This window comes from Schistocerca nitens, chromosome 1, assembly GCF_023898315.1.
Source record: "Schistocerca nitens isolate TAMUIC-IGC-003100 chromosome 1, iqSchNite1.1, whole genome shotgun sequence".
NCBI classification, from domain to species: Eukaryota; Metazoa; Arthropoda; class Insecta; order Orthoptera; family Acrididae; genus Schistocerca; species Schistocerca nitens.
Window position 1 is genome coordinate 1,098,897,529 of NC_064614.1, and position 19,026 is coordinate 1,098,916,554.

General features: G+C 41.2%; 1 protein-coding gene across 1 annotated transcript in view; it reads left to right on the forward strand.

Annotated features, from left to right (window-relative positions):
* Window positions 1-12,993, forward strand: part of LOC126198740 (maltase 2-like) — a 118,178-nt gene extending 105,185 nt beyond the window's left edge. The window contains exon 10 of the mRNA XM_049935288.1: window positions 12,730-12,993. Within this exon, the coding sequence (XP_049791245.1) occupies window positions 12,730-12,811 (82 nt within the window). The 3' untranslated portion in view covers window positions 12,812-12,993. The remainder of the gene's footprint in view (window positions 1-12,729) is intronic.
* The last annotated feature ends 6,033 nt before the right edge of the window (window positions 12,994-19,026 follow it).

Genomic DNA, 19,026 nt, shown 5'->3' on the forward strand with positions numbered 1-19,026 from the left:
GATTGGATTAACTTTTTAGTGCATTCCAGGTCCATAGGATGGATAATCTTCATCCTCTGCAAACTCCTCCTCCAGCTTCCTCTTGTTCCTCCTCCTGTTTACTCTTGCTTGTATTTCTAGACTCTTTACAGCCCTGTCTGCAGCCCGAAGGCGTTCCTTGTCTAAAGCAAGCATCGCTCGTACCATGTTAGAACCTATCTTCATTCCCATATTTCTAAATACCTTGCACCTTACAATGTTGCCATCATTGAAAGTCGCAACAGCATCATACACACCAAAGTGAAGTGTTAAACACTTCACACTTAAACAAATACAGTCTTGGGGATTCTAGACCATATAACACTATTTACACTTTCATTGGGGTTTTGAGTTTTTCCGTGAATACACTTTTTCAACAGTTCAGGTGCTGCTAAGTCTCTGAAAATAGGTTTTATCACCTCCATTATTGCATAATATTGCATAATAACACCATTTGACAGCAGTTTAACAGCGCCACAGTGGGTCACGCCCATGTAGAACACATTTCAAAAAAAATTTAAAAATAGTTGTAGTCTTCGGAATTGAATAAATTATATATCTATTAAAAGGTAATAGTCTGCAGATTCAGAAAACGCAAAAAAGTAAAAATTGAACTTTTCATGATTTTGGGCCTTTCCGGAGTCGCTTAAGAGCAATGATCAGTATTCAGAGATATGACATGAACGATCATTTGAAGCACAAGAGTCTAATAAAAACCGGTTCTAAAATGCATACCTTAAGATGATGAGCACTTGTTCAGCAGAAGAGATGTATTTCATGGTAGGGAAGAGGAAGAAGTGTTCGTAGATCTTAGTGTATGCATTGTAGTGACCGTATTTACTAGACTTCTTTTGCCTCGAATGACCAGTCCTGTCATATCCCTAAATGTTCTCCATTCGTCCTGGGTCACCCTGTACGCACTTGAAGAAATGAAAATTTTTATTGTCAAAGCAGAAAATATGAATCACTACTCGATGAACGAGACGAGTGCAAAGTGTGTGGCTTTTACTCCATCTTTCGGAGTCTACTGTAGTACAAAACGTAAGGACTTCACATTCGCTACGCAAACCACAGAAATAATACCATGTAAGTTAATCAGCCGGGCCTTGTGACCGAGCGGTTCTAGGCACTTCAGTCCGGAACCGCGCTGCTGCTACGGTTGCAGGTTCGAATCCTGCCTCGGGTATGGCTGTGTGTGATGTTATTAGGTTAGTTATGTTTCAGTAGTTCTAAGCCTAGGGGACTGATGACCTCAGATGCTAAGTCCTATAGTGCTTAGAGCCATTTGAACCATTTTGTAAGTTAATCGCAACATATTACATAGACTCTATGAAAAACTTCTGTTAATTTTTTGTAAAATTTCTTTGAGAAAATGTTAGCTTTTACTTTTAATTACCTTGCTCTGTGCTCTCTGATACATTTACAAAGAAATATACGGTAAAATATGAATTGCGACAATATGTAATACGTCTGCGGCGTACTGTACACAGAAAGAGAAACATAATTTATGCTTCTTTCTCTAAGAAATTTTTTATTAAAGTAAGATCTATCAGAATGGAATATGTAGGGTGGTCAGAAATAGTCTGAAAAACTTGTAAGGATGTTGCAGGGTACGTTTTGCTGCGAAATTATTGTTAAGAAAAAAATTCGATACGCTGCGCCGCTTCCGAGTTAATTAGCATTGAAATTAGGCAATCAGGCCGTCGCGAATGCAAATTCAGGCTGCCCACCAGAAACTGTGTCGCCAAACGTGTTCTTCGTTTGGTTTCCGAAAATCAAACAGAAGAGCGACACAAAAATGGACGTGCGACGGTAGTAAGGATCGAACCCGACCTGAAGGCTGAGCAGAGTCGTGCGCTGTCATCTAAACTAGTGGACAACTGATCATAATTTTATCTGGCAGGCCGCTTGAATTTGCGCCCGCAACAGCCTGATTGGCTACCTTCAACGCTAATTAAATCATTATTTATTTTTCAGCACAACGTACACTGCAACACATTCACAGGCTTTACACAATGTTTCTGATCACATTGCGTGTAGATAGTAACATCTCCTGGCCAATTTAGCATCTTAAACGTCTAATAATATCTGACCAGCACCAACAACTCCATCACAGAAGCCTGTCTAAAGAGGAAGTGTTTTTGTTTCTGGTTCTGCATTCATTGTATCAAAAAAACATTATACGCATTCACTGTGTCAGAAAACCAGTCTATAAAGTCACCACTCATAGTTTAACTGTTCATTCATGTGAAATGACCCACATAAAGCCCTGAATGATGAAATTTAATTAAACAAATTTTTTTTGTTTTCTACTATATTTAATTATTCTTTTAGAAACACATTTTTCTGGTACTTGGTCAGCTGTATTGTCTGGCGTCAGCAAGTTACTCTGAATGTGTACTGCCAGGATATGTTGATTATAGCTCCTGTCTGAGAAATGAGAGCACCGTATCTCTATACATTTTACTTTTTCCAAAAGATAGAGCAAAGCGTAAATACAATAATAGGACCAAAACAATCTCTGCCAAATATTCGAGGATATAACATCAGTACAGTTGGTAGTAAGACACATGATTACACATGTATTCAGCAATTTACCACAGTATGATAAATGTCTTGTAGGTAATGTGTTGGATATTAAGGCTGGGTAGCTTTCCGTTGAGCTACTCCTTCTACTCCATTGAAGGGTATCTTCGCATAAACTCTTAAAATGTAACTAATATTGCTACTGTCTCACTAGGGGTAAGATAGATACTGCCTACAGGAAAATTAAAGAGACCTTTGGAGAGAAGAAAACCACTTGTATGAATATCAAGAGCTCAGATGGCAACCCAGTTCTAAGCAAAGAAGGGAAGGCAGAAAGGTGGAAGGAGTATATAGAGGGTTTATACAAGGGCGATGTACTTGAGGACAATATTATGGAAATGGAAGAGGATGTAGATGAAGATGAAATGGGAGATAAGATACTGCGTGAAGATACTGAGTCGAAACAAGGCCCCCGGAGTAGACAACATTCCATTAGAACTACTGATGGCCTTGGGAGAGCCAGTCATGACAAAACTCTACCATCTGGTGAGCAAGATGTATGAGACAGGCGAAATACCCACAGACTTCAAGAAGAATATAATAATTCCAATACCAAAGAAAGCAGGTGTTGACAGATGTGAAAATTACCGAACTATCAGTTTAATAAGTCACAGCTGCAAAATACTAACGCGAATTCTTTACAGACGAATGGAATAACTGGTAGAAGCGGACCTCGGGGAAGATCAGTTTGGATTCCGTAGAAATGTTGGAACACGTGAGGCAATACTAACCTTACGACTTATCTTAGAAGAAAGATTAAGAAAAGGCAAACCTACGTTTCTAGCATTTGTAGACTTAGAGAAAGCTTTTGACAACGTTAACTGGAATACTCTCTTTCAAATTCTGAAGGTGGCAGGGATAAAATACAGGGAGCGAAAGGCTATTTACAATTTGTACAGAAACCAGATGGCAGTTATAAGAGTCGAGGGGCATGAAAGGGAAGCAGTGGTTGGGAAAGGAGTGAGACAGGGTTGTAGCCTCTCCCCGATGTTATTCAATCTGTATATTGAGCAAGCAGTAAAGGAAACAAAAGAAAAATTCGGAGTAGGTATTAAAATTCATGGAGAAGAAGTAAAAACTTTGAGGTTCGCCGATGACATTGTAATTCTGTCAGAGACAGCAAAGGACTTGGAAGAGCAGTTGAACGGAATGGACAGTGTCTTGAAGGGAGGATATAAGATGAACATCAACAAAAGCAAAACGAGGATAATGGAATGTAGTCAAATTAAATCGGGTGATGCTGAGGGGATTAGATTAGGAAATGAGACACTTAAAGTAGTAAAGGAGTTTTGCTATTTAGGGAGTAAAATAACTGATGATGGTCGAAGTAGAGAGGATATAAAATGGCTACTGGCAATGGTAAGGAAATCGTTTCTGAAGAAGAGAAATTTGTTAACATCGAGTATGGATTTAAGTGTCAGGTAGTCGTTTCTGAAAGTATTTGTATGGAGTGTAGCCATGTATGGAAGTGAAACATGGACGATAACCAGTTTGGACAAGAAGAGAATAGAAGCTTTCGAAATGTGGTGCTACAGAAGAATGCTGAAGATAAGGTGGGTAGATCACGTAACTAATGAGGAGGTATTGAATAGGATTGGGGAGAAGAGAAGTTTGTGGCACAACTTGACTAGAAGAAGGGATCGGTTGGTAGGACATGTTTCGAGACATCAAGGGATCACAAATTTAGCATTGGAGGGCAGCGTGGAGGGTAAAAATCGTAGAGGGAGACCAAGAGATGAATACACTAAGCAGATTCAGAAGGATGTAGGTTGCAGTAGGTACTGGGAGATGAAGAAGCTTGCACAGGATAGAGTAGCATGGAGAGCTGCATCAAACCAGTCTCAGGACTGAAGACCACAACAACAACAACAACATAAAAAAAATTTGTGACGTTATTTGATTGTCTTGCACTGAAATGAGTATACATCCTTAACTTCTGTCCACATCGCAGATACCCCTCTCTGCGGCAGCAGGTGAAGATAACTAATCTTATGCAGTTTTCGATGAGTCCAGGGATATCACTTGTCGCTGCTGAAGAGTTCATTGTAGTCTCTTTAACTTTGTGACTAACAAAAACTGGTTCAAATGGCTCTAAGCACTATGGGACTTAACATCTGAGGTCATCAGTCCCCTAGACTTAGAACTACTTACAACTAACTAACCTAAGGACATCACACACATCCATGCCCGAGGCAGGATTCGAACCTGCGACCGCAGCAGCGCGGTTCCGGACTGAAGCGCCTAGAAACGCTCGCCCACAGCGGCCGGAGTGTGACTAAGAAGTCATTATGGAAATCCCACATATAATTTGCAATTTGTAAGGACGATAAAGTTGTGGTCATTATTGTGCTGTTGGCGTGAATGACCGCTAGCGGAACAGCGCGTGCTAGTGTCCTTCAGCTTGTTTGCTACAAACATGTGATATCTTCACAGATGTGGCCGTGTATCTCTGTTCCTTGCGTTCAGATAAGAGGTAGTATCTCCGTTGAGAATCGCGTGCTCTTTGTAGAAGATTAAGGACATGTTAGGCCGTATCGCAGTAGAATTGCTGCCAATGTGAAGGTCTGGAGAATCTATCAGTTTCCCACAGTAGATAAGCCAATGTATGAAGCTTAAAGCAGTGGGACACTAATGCTGGCTTTTGTAATAGGCAGAGATAAGGGTCAATCTAACTGTGGAGACATCAAAATAGGAACTTTAATTGGTTAACGCCGATCACAAGGTTTCTTAAGAGTTACTCAGGGCGAAAATTAATGTTAGAATTGTTTAGGTACTCTTCAATCCACGACCGCAGTACAGGGTGGACCAAATACAGCTGGCCCATAAAATTATAAGATTGAGGCGAAACTGACACTTTTTAGTGAACGTGATAACTGACCATCACCGAAAATGCTGGAAACCGTGATTTCGGTGCACATGTTTGCACTTATTCATCTTACGCATGGTCTGTCTCGGGTATTACGCTGCGTGATTACCTTTGAATGAGCGAGAGCAGAAGACGTATTTGCTGACCAACCGAATGCAACACAAAATGGAGTTTTCGATAAAACAGCGTGTTTTGATAGTAAACTGTTATGTGGACCACAATTTGTGGAAACTTGTGCGGAGCTGTTTACGGAAGAGTTAAGATTGGAAGAGTTTTGCCAAAACCTCCGGCGAAGTCTGCAACACAAAACTTAGTGACAAGACGGCACGGAACGGAAAAAAACCCAACTATCCTAAAAAGAGTTCTTACACAAGCAGACATTGCTCAAGTGAAGGAAAGCTTGGAACAAAATACGTTAATTATATGAATGCATGGTGTCTGTTCTTTCAGGCATGTCGGAAAGAACTGACACCACGTAGTCATGTAACTGATTCGTCTCGATGGACAATGAATGCTCAGCTTTCAGTGTCGATACACAACAACGTTCGATCACCGGCGGGAATCCAAAATTAGCTATCATGGTGGACAAGATGCCGCTAGATGAGGATGGGGATCAACCGGGGAGCGTGCTGAGATAGTCCTGGTTTCGAGTCCCGGTCGGAGACACATTTTTCACTCGTCGCCACTGATTCCGCATAAGGTCGCTATGAAATAGATATCATTAGCTCCTTCCCTTCTCTTTCCTTTCTCCCCCTTCCTTCTTCAATTTACGTGCATAAAGTACTTTGAAATCTCAACGCCGTTTATTTGTTTAAGTGCGAATTAAGAGATATCAAATCCGTGACACATCAAAAACGAACTCCATCTGTGTATATACGAGGGTTGCCCAGAAAGTAATGCACCGCATTTATTTTCTTGAACAATTCTTTATTGAACATAACTAGAATTAAACGCGTGAAAGAATGGTGTTTTATCTTCAGACCCTATTTTTACACGTAATCTCCATCCTGCCTGCGGCCTTCCTCCAGCGCGAAACAAGGGCGGGTGTGACCTGTCGGTACCAATCCTTGTCCTGGTGGCGGAGCCAGTGCTTCACTGTATGAATCACCTCCTCATCATCCTCAAAACGTGTTCCACGAATGGCATCCTGTAATGGTCCAAATAAGTGGAAGTCTGAGGAGTCATGTATGACAGCCGTGGATGGTCTCCCCGACCGCTGCAAATCGTGGAGCTCCTGAGAACCGCCTTCTGATGACGTCACCCTCCGTGCCCAGCGACTAACTGTACTTCCGTCGACAGCAGATGCTCCATAGACTTTGCATAATCGTTTGTGATTATTCCCCACAGTTTCTTTCTCTACAGTGAGAAACTCAATGACGGCACGTTGCTTGTAACGTACGTCACCTACAGACGCCATCTTGAAACTGTCCTGCAGCTAAGCTATCTGTCGGAAGTGACGGAAACTAGGTGCGCTCACTCAGGAGATTTGAAATAATACATACGTAACGCTTCGCATTCATAGCATTATTTTCGGTTGAGGAAAAAAAAAAAAACGCGGCGCATTTCTTTCTGGGCAACCCTGGTCAAAATTTAGTGGTGCGTATATATTAAAGCGTTCAGACGAACATTTGCGTGTTGAGTTCTGCCAGTGGTTTCTGAGTGAAGCGGAACCAGGACTCTTGGGTCCTCAGTTTTTCTTTTCTTCACATGAGGCCCGACTCACCCTGTCAGAGTATCTGTACTTGCTGAAGGTGTGCCATTATGCGTCAGAAAATCACCATCATTATTTCGAACAGCCGTTGCATAATGCCTAGATTAGTGTGTGCCGAGCAATACCTGGTGTCCGCATCGTAACACAAGTCTTTTACCAAACTGTTAACGCTAACCGGTATGTCCTCTATGTAAAGCGTATATGGATCGAACGGCTGTATGGATATTTTCGGCAAGACGAAGCAACGGCGCACGCCGTCTGAGAATCTTGTGACGAGTGCACGACCTGTGTGGTGACAGGAGGACAATCAGAAGAGTCAGTGGAATCCCCCGGACACCTTGCGTCTTGATGGCCTGATCTCTGTCTGTATGATTTTTACCTGAGGGGCAAACTGAAATAGGATATTCAAACAGTCCTCAGATGCTGGAATAGCTGACGCAGGACATTGAAACGCTGTTCGTGCTATCCCTCAGACAGAGATGTTACACGTGTCTCAGTTTTAGAAATCAAGCGCAGCGCTGCATTGGCTTTAGCTGTAGCTGTAATGTTCATTAATAAGGCATAAGGCTCAACCCTGCGTAGTCTTATCGCAAATACTTTCCAGTCCAGTTTTATTTGGTTACCTGTATTATTGTATCGTGTCACGCATACTTACTTCGTCTGCTTCACGGTGCAGAGTAGTTTGCTAATTAATATTTGAGGTACGTGGTGTACCAGGCCAAAGTACCCTACAGAAGCAGAGGAACGGCCCCGCTCCTGACAGATTTGTAATCAGGTATTGCTTTCATAAGTGCATTATCTTCACTCCGCTTAAAGAACTTCTCCTTACTTGTGTGCATCTGCATCTACACCTAAGCCGTAAGCCACTGCACAGTGGATCCTGGTGGATAGTCTGTACCAATACTATCGATTTTCTATCCTATTCCACTCGCCTACTGAGCGAAGGAAGAATTACTGTCTATATGGCTGTGCACCTCCCTAATCTCTCTTATTTTATCCTAGTGATCCCTACACGAGACATACGGTGCTAGCAGCGGGATTATTACACAGTCTTCTTCGAATACAAGTTCTCTGTATTTTCGCTAGAAGTAGTTGTCTTTCTTCAAAAGGGTTCCCACTTAAGTTCCCCAAACATTTGTGGTACACTCTGGTAATTACACTTTGGTATCAGCTTCACCGACCAGCTACGAATCTGGGCGCATCTGAACACATACGATAGCTACTGTGGTGTGTACTTGATAAGGACTCCAAACACGGATGCATCGCACATTCTGAGAACGCTTCCGACGGACCTAAGTCTTCCATTCGCACTCGTAGGTGGCGCATGGTTGTACCCTACAATGAATATTGCGAACACTGTTCACCTCTAAATTCGGCACAGTTACTGCCTGTAGGGTCATAGCAGATAGTGTACGGACAGGCCTCCCGAGCACTATCTGATCGCCAAAGACCGTGACAAAAGAATCGCTAACACTACACCCCTCAGAGTGCACATGTTATAGCCAGGTGGACCTGAACAAAGTCATCGAGGGCGATGCACATTTTCACAAGCAGTGTCAATGCACAATGATGACGTGCTCAAGTGGTTCGCCGCTCTTCTTGTAACGGAATAGAATCTTTTTCTGCTCTTTGATATGATATTCTACATTTACCCACTTTTAAAGGGACCTGCCCTTTGTTGCACCAAGTGGAACTGTGCATGTCTTTCTGCACTTCCTTGCGATAGTTCAGTGGCGATACTTTACTGTAGGCAACAGCACTGTTAGCTGGTAATTTCTAACAAATTGTTTAAGTATATTCATTATTAGAGATCCTATTATGCTCCCATCGGGCTCATTCGATGTTATTTTAGTTTATGTAGAACATACTCCGTGCAGTATAGCGTACTGCATTCTGTTACTAAAATACCAGTAACACCCCACCACTGATTCTTTAAAGAGTCGAACTCCTATGTATGAAACAGCTGCAAACGGTTGACTGCACATGAGTTAATCTGTTAAGGTAGTTTTTCACGTATCTCAATGTTTATGACGTCATATCTCGTGAACTACAAGTAGTACAATTATGTAATTTTCCAGATCCATTCACATATGGATACTATCTGCCACCTGTGTTGCGAATGCAATTAGTAGTAAAGAAGGAATTAATCAAACTTTTACTGCTTGAACAAGAAAAATGTACACACATCAAAAAAAGTTTTGCATCACCCCGGTTCCCAGAACTCCTGAAGACAGACGTTGACTGTGGATATTGTATCACAGACACAGTCCCTTTGACTGTTCAGAGGTGTCACTAAACCCGGCCGGGTCCGACAGCCGATCAGTTCCCGTCCTTCTACCCGGAAGGAGGTACACGGCTCGTGTTCTCTATAGTTCAACGACGCTTAGATGGTCAATACCGCTTTCGATCGCGTCCACATTGTTACTTTGTGCTTGGAAGGGTTCCCAGCAGGGGAAGTATCCAGGTGCCTCGCAGCGAACCAAAGCGATGTTGTTCGGACATGGTGGAGATACAGAGACACAGGAACTGTCGATGACATGCCACGCTCAGGCCGCCCAAGGGCTACTACTGGAGTGGATGAACGCTACCTACGGATTATGGCTCGGAGGAACCCTGACAGCAACGCTACCATGTTGAATAACGCTTTTCGTGCAGCTTCAGGACGTCGTGTTACAGCTCAAACTGTGCGCAATAGGCTACATGATGCGCAAATTCACTCCCGACATCCATGGCGAGGTAGATCTTTGCAAGCACGACACAATGCAGAGCGGTACAGATGGGCCAAACAACATACCGAATAGACCGCTCAGGATTGGCATCACGTTCTCTTCACCGATGAGTGTCGCATATGAGTTCAACCAGACACTCGTCGGAGACGTGTATCGAGGCAACACGGTCAGACTGAACGCCTCAAATACATCGTCCAGCGAGTGCAGCAAGATGGAGGTTCCCTGCTGTTTTCTGGTGGCATTACGTGGGGCCGACGTACGCCGCTGGTGGTCGTGGAAGCCACCGTATCGACTGTACGATACATGAATGCCATCCTCCTAGCGATAGTGCAACGATATCGGCAGCATATTCGCGAGGCATTCGTCTTCATGGACGACAATTCCCACATCTTGTGAATGACTTCCTTCATGATAACGATATCGCTCTACTAGAGTGTCCAGCATGTTCTCCAGACATGAACCCTATCGAACACGCGTGCGATACATTGAAAAGGGCTGTTTGTTGACGACTTGACCCACCAACCACTCTGAGGGATCTATGCCGAATCGCCGTTGAGGAGTGAGACAGTCTGGACCAACTGTGCCTAGATGAACTTGTCGGTAGTATGCCACGACGAATAAAGGCATGCATCAATGCAAGTGGACGTGCTACTGGGTATTAGATGTACCGGTGGTACAACATGTAGTGTGTGGTTTTCATGAGTAATAAAAAGGGCGGAAATGATGTTTATATTGATCTCTATTCCAATTTTCTGTACAGGTTCCGGGACTCTCGGAAACAAGGTGATGCCAACTTTTCTTGATGTGTATAGTAAGCGACGAAGTATTTTCCTTTCATTAATTTGTGGTTGACGACAATGAAGAAAAATTTGACTAATTAGCACACTGATTGCACCTGCGAACTACACATACACAGTACCCGGAATAATATGAGGACAGGCAGTGGCAGGTTCACCACCGACTGGTTCAACACTCCAAGTAGTGGCTTCTGCTGCCATTTAAATGTAATTTATCGAATGAAGAAAGATACTAATTTAAAGAATATGCTGACTCATCTACCATGTTTTGTAAAATAAAAAATCCTCAGTGATATAGTCTTTTAATTAAGTGAATGTCCTTTCTTAGGAAAAAAAAGCGAAAATAAAATCTTCTACATTTTGTTATGTGAAACGTTTCATGTTGTAAATAAAGAATTAAATTATTTGCTTGTTACGATTCATGATTGTATGTGACGAATCAATTTCAATCTCCATTTCTATGCAAACAAGTACCATATTTTCCCCTCCAACAAATGCGTTAGAATGAAAACATGAGATTGCAAATTTTCTCACTTAAACAGGACAGAGGAAAGTTCAATTAAATAAAGACAGTGTTATGACCAGACGAAACGGCACTGTTGGTTCTTTCATTGCTCTGGGAGATGGATCACTGGATCTACAACATGTGATATATTAGTTCATGTTATTACATGAATGAGTAAAAAGATTTCCTGAACAAGATAAAATAGTATGCAAGAGGAGTACTTGATAATTTATAACTGTAATTGACCATTAAAGCATCACTCGATACACTATTTAACGAACTGTTCCATTGAAGTACAGTGTTCAACCTTTACAGAAGTACTATTCCGTCTGAGACAAGAATAACTCTTTAGTCCTGCTCGATGATGGTGATTGCTTCAGTTGAGGTCACGAAGTGGGGCAGAGCGCTTCCAGGATCGGCTCTATATTGACCTCCGTGTGAGGGTACTGAGAGAGAGAGGTCGTATCTTCTTTAGAACCTCCCATTCGTCGTTGTGGATTGCAAAGAGAACACTAATGTCTGTAACATCGAGTGCGTTGCCGATTTTGGCCCAGCACCGTGATCTCTGGATGATACTACACACAGAATACATTTCTCGTTTTATCTGCATCATTTTTGAAGTTAACATCGTAATTACTGCATCACAGTTCAGGGTTTGGCTTGCATACGCATAAGATTGAAATTTTAAGAGCCTCATTTTTATCTTGTACATAAAATACGTCGATTTCAAAATCTCTTTCCTGTTTTATTACTACATTTTCAAATAGTTCATCCAAATGTCTCTAAAAAAATCTTGATCTCGTTGAATTACAAGCATCCAATTCATACAGCTTTTTACTATGGGTTCTACATTATATCTTTTTATCATGAACTTTACCTGAGAACTTTTCGCCATGGTTTCTAAACTAGAGCTACGTCATGTGCACATACACCTCAGCACCTTAACTGTGAATGTGACTTAATATATCTTTCTTCTATAAAACTCTAGTATCATTTTACAAAAATCAATTCTCAGTCGATTATTTCCTTTTCTTTTACAATAAATTTTCGTGAATTGTTTTTACACCCATGTTTTGATTAAGGGCGTAACTGTAATGGCTCATATCATACATATAAAACTCTTTAATTTAATAATTTGACGTTAAAAACAGGTAATATCATTCCTTTCCACTAACTAATCATAAAAAGTATAATATTTCTGTGTAACTTGACACTCCAGAGATTTCTTTACGTAACAAATACTCACTTCTTTCATACTAAAATGAACCATTTATACATCTAGCAAAATCTACTGGTCTCTATTCTTGTGTGTAGTCTACATTTCCACGAATCACGAACCTCATACGCTGATCGTGGGAACGTTGCCACCCTCTTGTGACCAATATGATATGACATTATTTACTAATCTAGCTGATACACTACGTCGCGTCATAATACCCACTATCCATTATTTCGTCACGTCACTCTTTCTTTCATACGACATCACGTGGCTCATTTGTGTGTTTTTTGTGTTACAGGGCAACGGTGTCTCCACAGTCTGTGACCCTGGAAGCCGGCGTGGGTCTGGTGCTGGTTGCAAACTCTACAAGCGCCGCTTAAGCTGTTCTTTAGTTGAAGAGATTGCCAGCGGAACGTATGAGAACTGGCACGGTTCACAACTGATACCTGTGAAGGAAACAATTATCTCCATATGTCTTATTTCTTGTTCTAATTTTGTGAATTTTGGAATAAAGGCAATACTCCACGTCGATCACTGAGAAATAAACAGCGTATTTCATTTATTTTAGTTGTTTATGTATTTAACCTGATCAGATTACGACCTTCGGGTCCTCTCTTACATCGGTCCGGGGTCTCACACAAAGTAGTTTTTTTAGTCAAAGTTAGCTCAGAGATAACAATAATTTTAATATGACATGTTAGATAGTAACAAAAGGATCTGAGTGAATGTAGAGACAATGTGAATAAACAGCACTGTCTAAGAATTAATGAAATCAATACTGGCACTACTTCTAAGAGCACTGGGAAATGAAAAAGATGTTGGAAAGATTATCGAGGTAACGAGTGCATACAGGGACAATGGTAGCCATTATTGTTGGTTCAATAACTGTCTCCTGAAACCGAAGATGTTATTCAGTTCTCTGATGTAATGAGGGAGGTTATTCCAGAGTTACATTTGTCTACGGTAAAGGACTTCGAGAAAGTGGTTACGTGATGGAATGGGACAGAAGGGATTTTGCTCTGATGGGAACCTGTGTCGCTGCCATGTTGTTCAGACAAGAGTGTTAAGGTCCAGGAGGGATTGAGAGACAATGTTCATTGATAAGACAGTAGAGAAGACAAAGGACTTGCAAATCTCAGCTCTTGTCTGCACGCAGCCAAGATAGCTGTGTGTATAATATTGAAATGTGATCAAAGAGTCGAACATCACAGGTATAACGAACACAGGTAACAGTTCCATGCCCGTGGACTTTCCTGAGAAAGACGTTGCAGGATAATATCGCTGTAATGAATAACTGGAAGTATATATGTTTGTACAAGTTTCTTTTCCAGGTCAAAAGAGAAGATCTTTTTGGGAGTAGATTAGAAATATTCAGGTGTAACACACTGTGAGGTCTCCGTCAGTCTTTGTGAGAACGTGACTGTCAAACCTAAAAGGAAACACTTTCTTGGTGTTCTGCCACAGTTATTTCCGTTTACATATTATTTTTACTTGTCTAACAAGTACTTGGCGATGAGTCGTTATTAACATGTAAAACATGAAATTTGTGATTAGATATTAGTAATTCTAGTAAACTGGGTTAGGAAGCTCCTTAATAAAGTATTCCAGTGACTGTGGGTTAAAGTCTGACAGTCTTATCAAGATGAAGTCAAATTTTTATTAACATCTCTCGAATTCTTTCCCACAATATTTTACGGGCTCCCTACCCTTACGATCAATTATAAAAATTTTAATGTAATAATCGAAATATTAATACAAAACTGCTTGTTGAAATGTTGTTAAAACTAACTGTGGCTGAAGTATTAAAGCGACCAATATCACAGCTTGACCACTAACTAGAAAATCGATAAAGTAGTCATATTTAAAACACACCAAATTTCGTTAGTAGCTATGTAGAAATCAGCACTATATGTTAAGCTTTACGCAGCGTATTCATTGTCTCGGAGTATGGAGGACGTAGCACCGAATATCCTGATAGCTGCTTTCTTCTTACGATATAAAATTCTTGAGAGAGTATAGAACAATGTGACATTGACTTTAATATACCATCGGAGAAGTGGTTCCTGAAAAGAGGCAGCAGCGCGTCAGTAACTGCAAAGGTAATTGTCTGGCTGATTTACTGATTTGACAGTTTAACAGTAGCCGGCCGCGGTGGCCGTGCGGTTCTGGCGCTGCAGTCCGGAACCGCGGGACTGCTACCGTCGCAGGTTCGAATCCTGCCTCGGGCATGGGTGTGTGTGATGTCCTTAGGTTAGTTAGGTTTAAGTAGTTCTGAGTTCTAGGGGACTTATGACCTAAGATGTTGAGTCCCATAGTGCTCAGAGCCATTTGAGCCAGTTTAACAGTAGCCAACTTGGACTAGCGATCTGGTACTGCGAAAGGCTGGAAGCAAGGAGAAACTACATTCATTACATTTACCGATGGCATGTATCTCTACTGTGTAGCTTAATGATGTAAAAATGTGTAAAATATTATGCATGTAATATGTGCCTTTAATCTGACCTCTGTGAGAATGCAGAGATGGGGGAGAGGGGCAAGAGTGACTGTTGAGGAGGGCGTTGCCATCAGGGAAAACAAAATGTTGCACTACGAGTTGGGGTTTTGACTGTTGCATCCCTTAACATAGTAGATAATTTAAAGAATCTAAAAAAAATTAAAAGATTGAGGCTACAGTGGGAATCAGTAAACAGCAGTTGCTTTAAGGACAGTACATTTGGTCAGGTGAATACAGGGTTATTCATACAAAATCAAGTAGGGGTAATTAAGAGTACGCCTAACAATGAATAAGAAAATGCGATGGCGGGTAAACCACTATGAACAACACAGTGGACACATTATTGTAGCCAGGGTATACAAGAAGCTAACATTCACACAGTTATACAAGTTTAGTAGCTCCACAGATGATGAAGAGAATGTGTGATTAGATCAAAAAATTATTCGGATAGTTTAGGAATACAAAATGTAATTGTGATCGGGGATTGGAATTCAATAGCAGGAAACGAGGGAGAAGGAAAATAGTGGAATGTGGTCTTGAAGAAAGAAATGAAAGGGGAAATCGTCAGGTAGAATACTGCATAGAGCGGAATCCAATCATTGCTAAGGCATGGTTTAAGAATCGTAAAACAATCTATGGGGGCAGATATGGACTCTGGTAGTAAGTTACCGGTTACGAACTACAAATTAAAACTTACTAAATTGCAGAAAATTAGGAAAATAAGGAGATATTATCTGGACAAAGTGAAAGAATTGAAGGAACAATAGGCAACAACGGACTCAAGGAGGGGAATGGAATATAACACAAGACGAATGGGTACCTTTGAGACATGAAATAGTTAAGGGAGCATATGATCAATTGGACATAAAGACAAGGCCCAGTAGACACGCTTGGGTAATACAGGATACACTTGATTTAAATGACGAAAGGTGAAACTATAAACACACAGCAATGAATCATACAAAAGGAAATATAGACGTCTAAAACGAAGTTTGACACAAAATTCAAAACAGCAAAATAGGAATCGCTGGAAGAGAAATTCAAGGTTGTAGAAACATGCATGACAGTGGGAAAGGAAAATTAAAGGGAACCTTGGAGACAAGAAAAGTTGCGTAAATATTAGGAGCTCGGCTGATAAACCTGTACTAAGCGATGAAGGTAAAGCTGAAGGGAAGGATTTATATGGAGAAGGGCTGTACAAGGAAAAGAAGCTTGAGGGCAATATTAGAGAAAGTGGAGGCAAAGCAGATGAAAATTAGGGGTGGGAAGAATTTGACATGGAACTGAAACACCTAATAAGTCCCGTGGACACGGAACAGACGTAATTCCCTCAGAAGGACACCCTAAACATGACAGAACTATCCTACCTAGTATGCAAGATATGTGAAATAGACGAAATACGCTCAGATTTCACGCTGAATGAAATAATTCCAGTTCCAAAGAAGTCAAGTGCTGACAACCTGATAAATAATGGTTGAAAAATTCTAACACGAATTGTCTACAAAAGAACGGAGAAAACTGATACAACCCAATCTTGGGAGCAAGTGAGGCAATCATGATCCTACTTCGCATATGAGTCGGCCCCATAGCTGAATGGTCAGCGTGACGGACTGCCGTCCTAAGGGGCCCAGGTTCGCTTCCCGGCTGGGTCGGGGATTTTCTCCGCTCAGGAACTGGGTGTTGTGTTATCATTTCTTCCCCATCCGACGCACAGGCCGCCCATTGTGGCGTCGAATGTAATAAGACCTGCACCAAGGCGGCCGGACCTGCCCTGTAAGGGACCTCCCGGCCATTGACGCCAAACGCTCATTTCCACTTTTCCATCGTATATAAGAAAATAAGTTGAAGAAAGGTAAACTGCATTTGTGAATTTGAAGGACGCTTTTGGCAGTGTTGACTGGAATACACTCTCGGAAATTCAAAAAATAGCTGGAAAAATACAAAGAGCGAAAAGTTCACATCAGTTCGTGCAGAAATCAGAATTTTTTTATAAGAGACGAAGGAAAGCATTAATTGAGAATGGAGTGAAGAAGGTTAGTGGCGTATCCTCGATACAGATTGATCTGTACATCGAACGAGCAGTGCAGGAAACCAAGAAAAAGTTTCGGAAGGGAATTAAAATTCACAGAGAAGAAATAGAATCTTTCAGGTTTCCTGGTAGTTCTATCAGGGATGGAAAAGGATTTGGAAGAGCAATTGTATGGAATGGATGGGTATCTTGAGAATAAGTTGCAAGATAAACATAAAAAGTAAAACAAAGATAGTGGAATACTGTCAAATTAAATCAAGCGATGATGATGAAATTAGATTAGGAAATGTCACTACGAGTGGTCTGTGAGCTTTATTATTTTGGCAGCAAATTGACTTATGGCAGATGCTGGAAGAATGTGAACGGAGACTGGTAATAGCAAGAAAATCATTTCCAAAAAGAGAAACTTCGTGACACTGAATACAAATTGAAGGGTTAGGAATTCTTTTCTGGAGGTATTTGTCTGGACAGCAGCCTCGTACGTGAACTATGAAACATTCAGACAACAAGAGAACAGTAGGTTTTACAATAAAGTGCTATCAAAGAATGGTGAACTTTATGCAGGTAGACTGAGTAACTAATGAGAATATACTGAAACTAATTGGGTAGAAAAATTAATTTGTGGCACAATTTGACTTCAAGAAGGGTCCGGTAGATAGGACACATCCTGAGGCATCAAGGAATGGTCAGTTGGCAATGTATTGAAGTGTGTAGGGTCAAAATCATAGAGGGAGATCACGGTTGGCATGTATGGTATCTCGTATCGATACCATCAACAGGCATCTCGCAGCTGGCAACGGAACTGCAAGTTTCTGTCTAACGCCAATGGCGGTCACACAGGATCTGGAAGACCCAATGGTGCGCTCCTGCTGAGCCACGCCTTCTGTGGCCCTGGACTACAAGCGCTCTCCGCTGCCGCGATACAGAACGGCCGGAGGCAGCCTTTCACCCCACTTGCACTTGGAGTCTCTTCAATGCGATGTCATCATTCAAGCCTCATAGTTGTTGTAATAGCTGTACATATCTCTTGCTGCATTATTTGTGATGAGTCTTCGCACACTTGGAGAAATACGGGTTAAGTAAATCTTCTGTTTCTTCTGTTAAGGGGGGTAGGACGTCAAACGGGCCGACTTGGAGTAGGAGAGGCACCACAGGACATTTTAATTTCCACTTTCTATACTTTTACAAGAAAATTCATAAAACTTTGTCAGTATGACCAGGAAGGATTCAGGATTCACAGTCGTAGCAGCGGAAGTTCAAAAACATAACAAAATAATTTTTTTTACATGTGAAATTTCATCATTTTTTTCACTTACTATTGGCTGCATTTGTTGCTATAGGTACACTTTACTTCATAAGTAAGAGAGACTGTTCGATGAATTTTGCACAGCATACAAACCATACTTACAGGTGTCTGAAACTATAGAATCTATTTAATTTATGAAAAATCGAATGAGCTGTTACGTTTTAAACTTTATGTTTAGAAAAAAATCAAATTTTGTAGTTAATTATCTAAATTTTTACTACAGTTTTTAATAGATTTGGAAAATTGTAGAGTTTCATACACCTGTAAGTATGGTTTGTATGCTGTGCAAAATTCATCACAGAATCTCTCTTACTTGTGAAGAAAAATGTACCTATAGCAACAAATGCAGCCAACAGTAAGTCAAAAAATGATGAAATTTCATATCTAAAAAAGATTTATTTTGTTATGTTTCTGCACTTACACTACTATGAGTGTGAATCCTGAATCCTTCCTGATCATGCTGACAAAGTTTTATGAATTTATTTGTAAAAGTATAGACAGTAGAAAATAAAATGTCCTGTGGTGCATCTCCTACTCCAAGTCGGCCCGTTTGGCGTCCTAAACCCCCCCCCCCCCCCCCTTAACTTGTTCGCCAACCACTTCTGCTCCTCCAGCTCTCCTACCTCTCCTATGACGACAGTTGCCGCACCACTCTGTAGCCCACGTCTCCCTACGATTGTGAACGAAGTCGTACACAACAGCATAGAGCAAGTAGGTTCAGTTCAAATGGATATAGGTTGCAGTAGGTATGAAGACATGAAGAGGC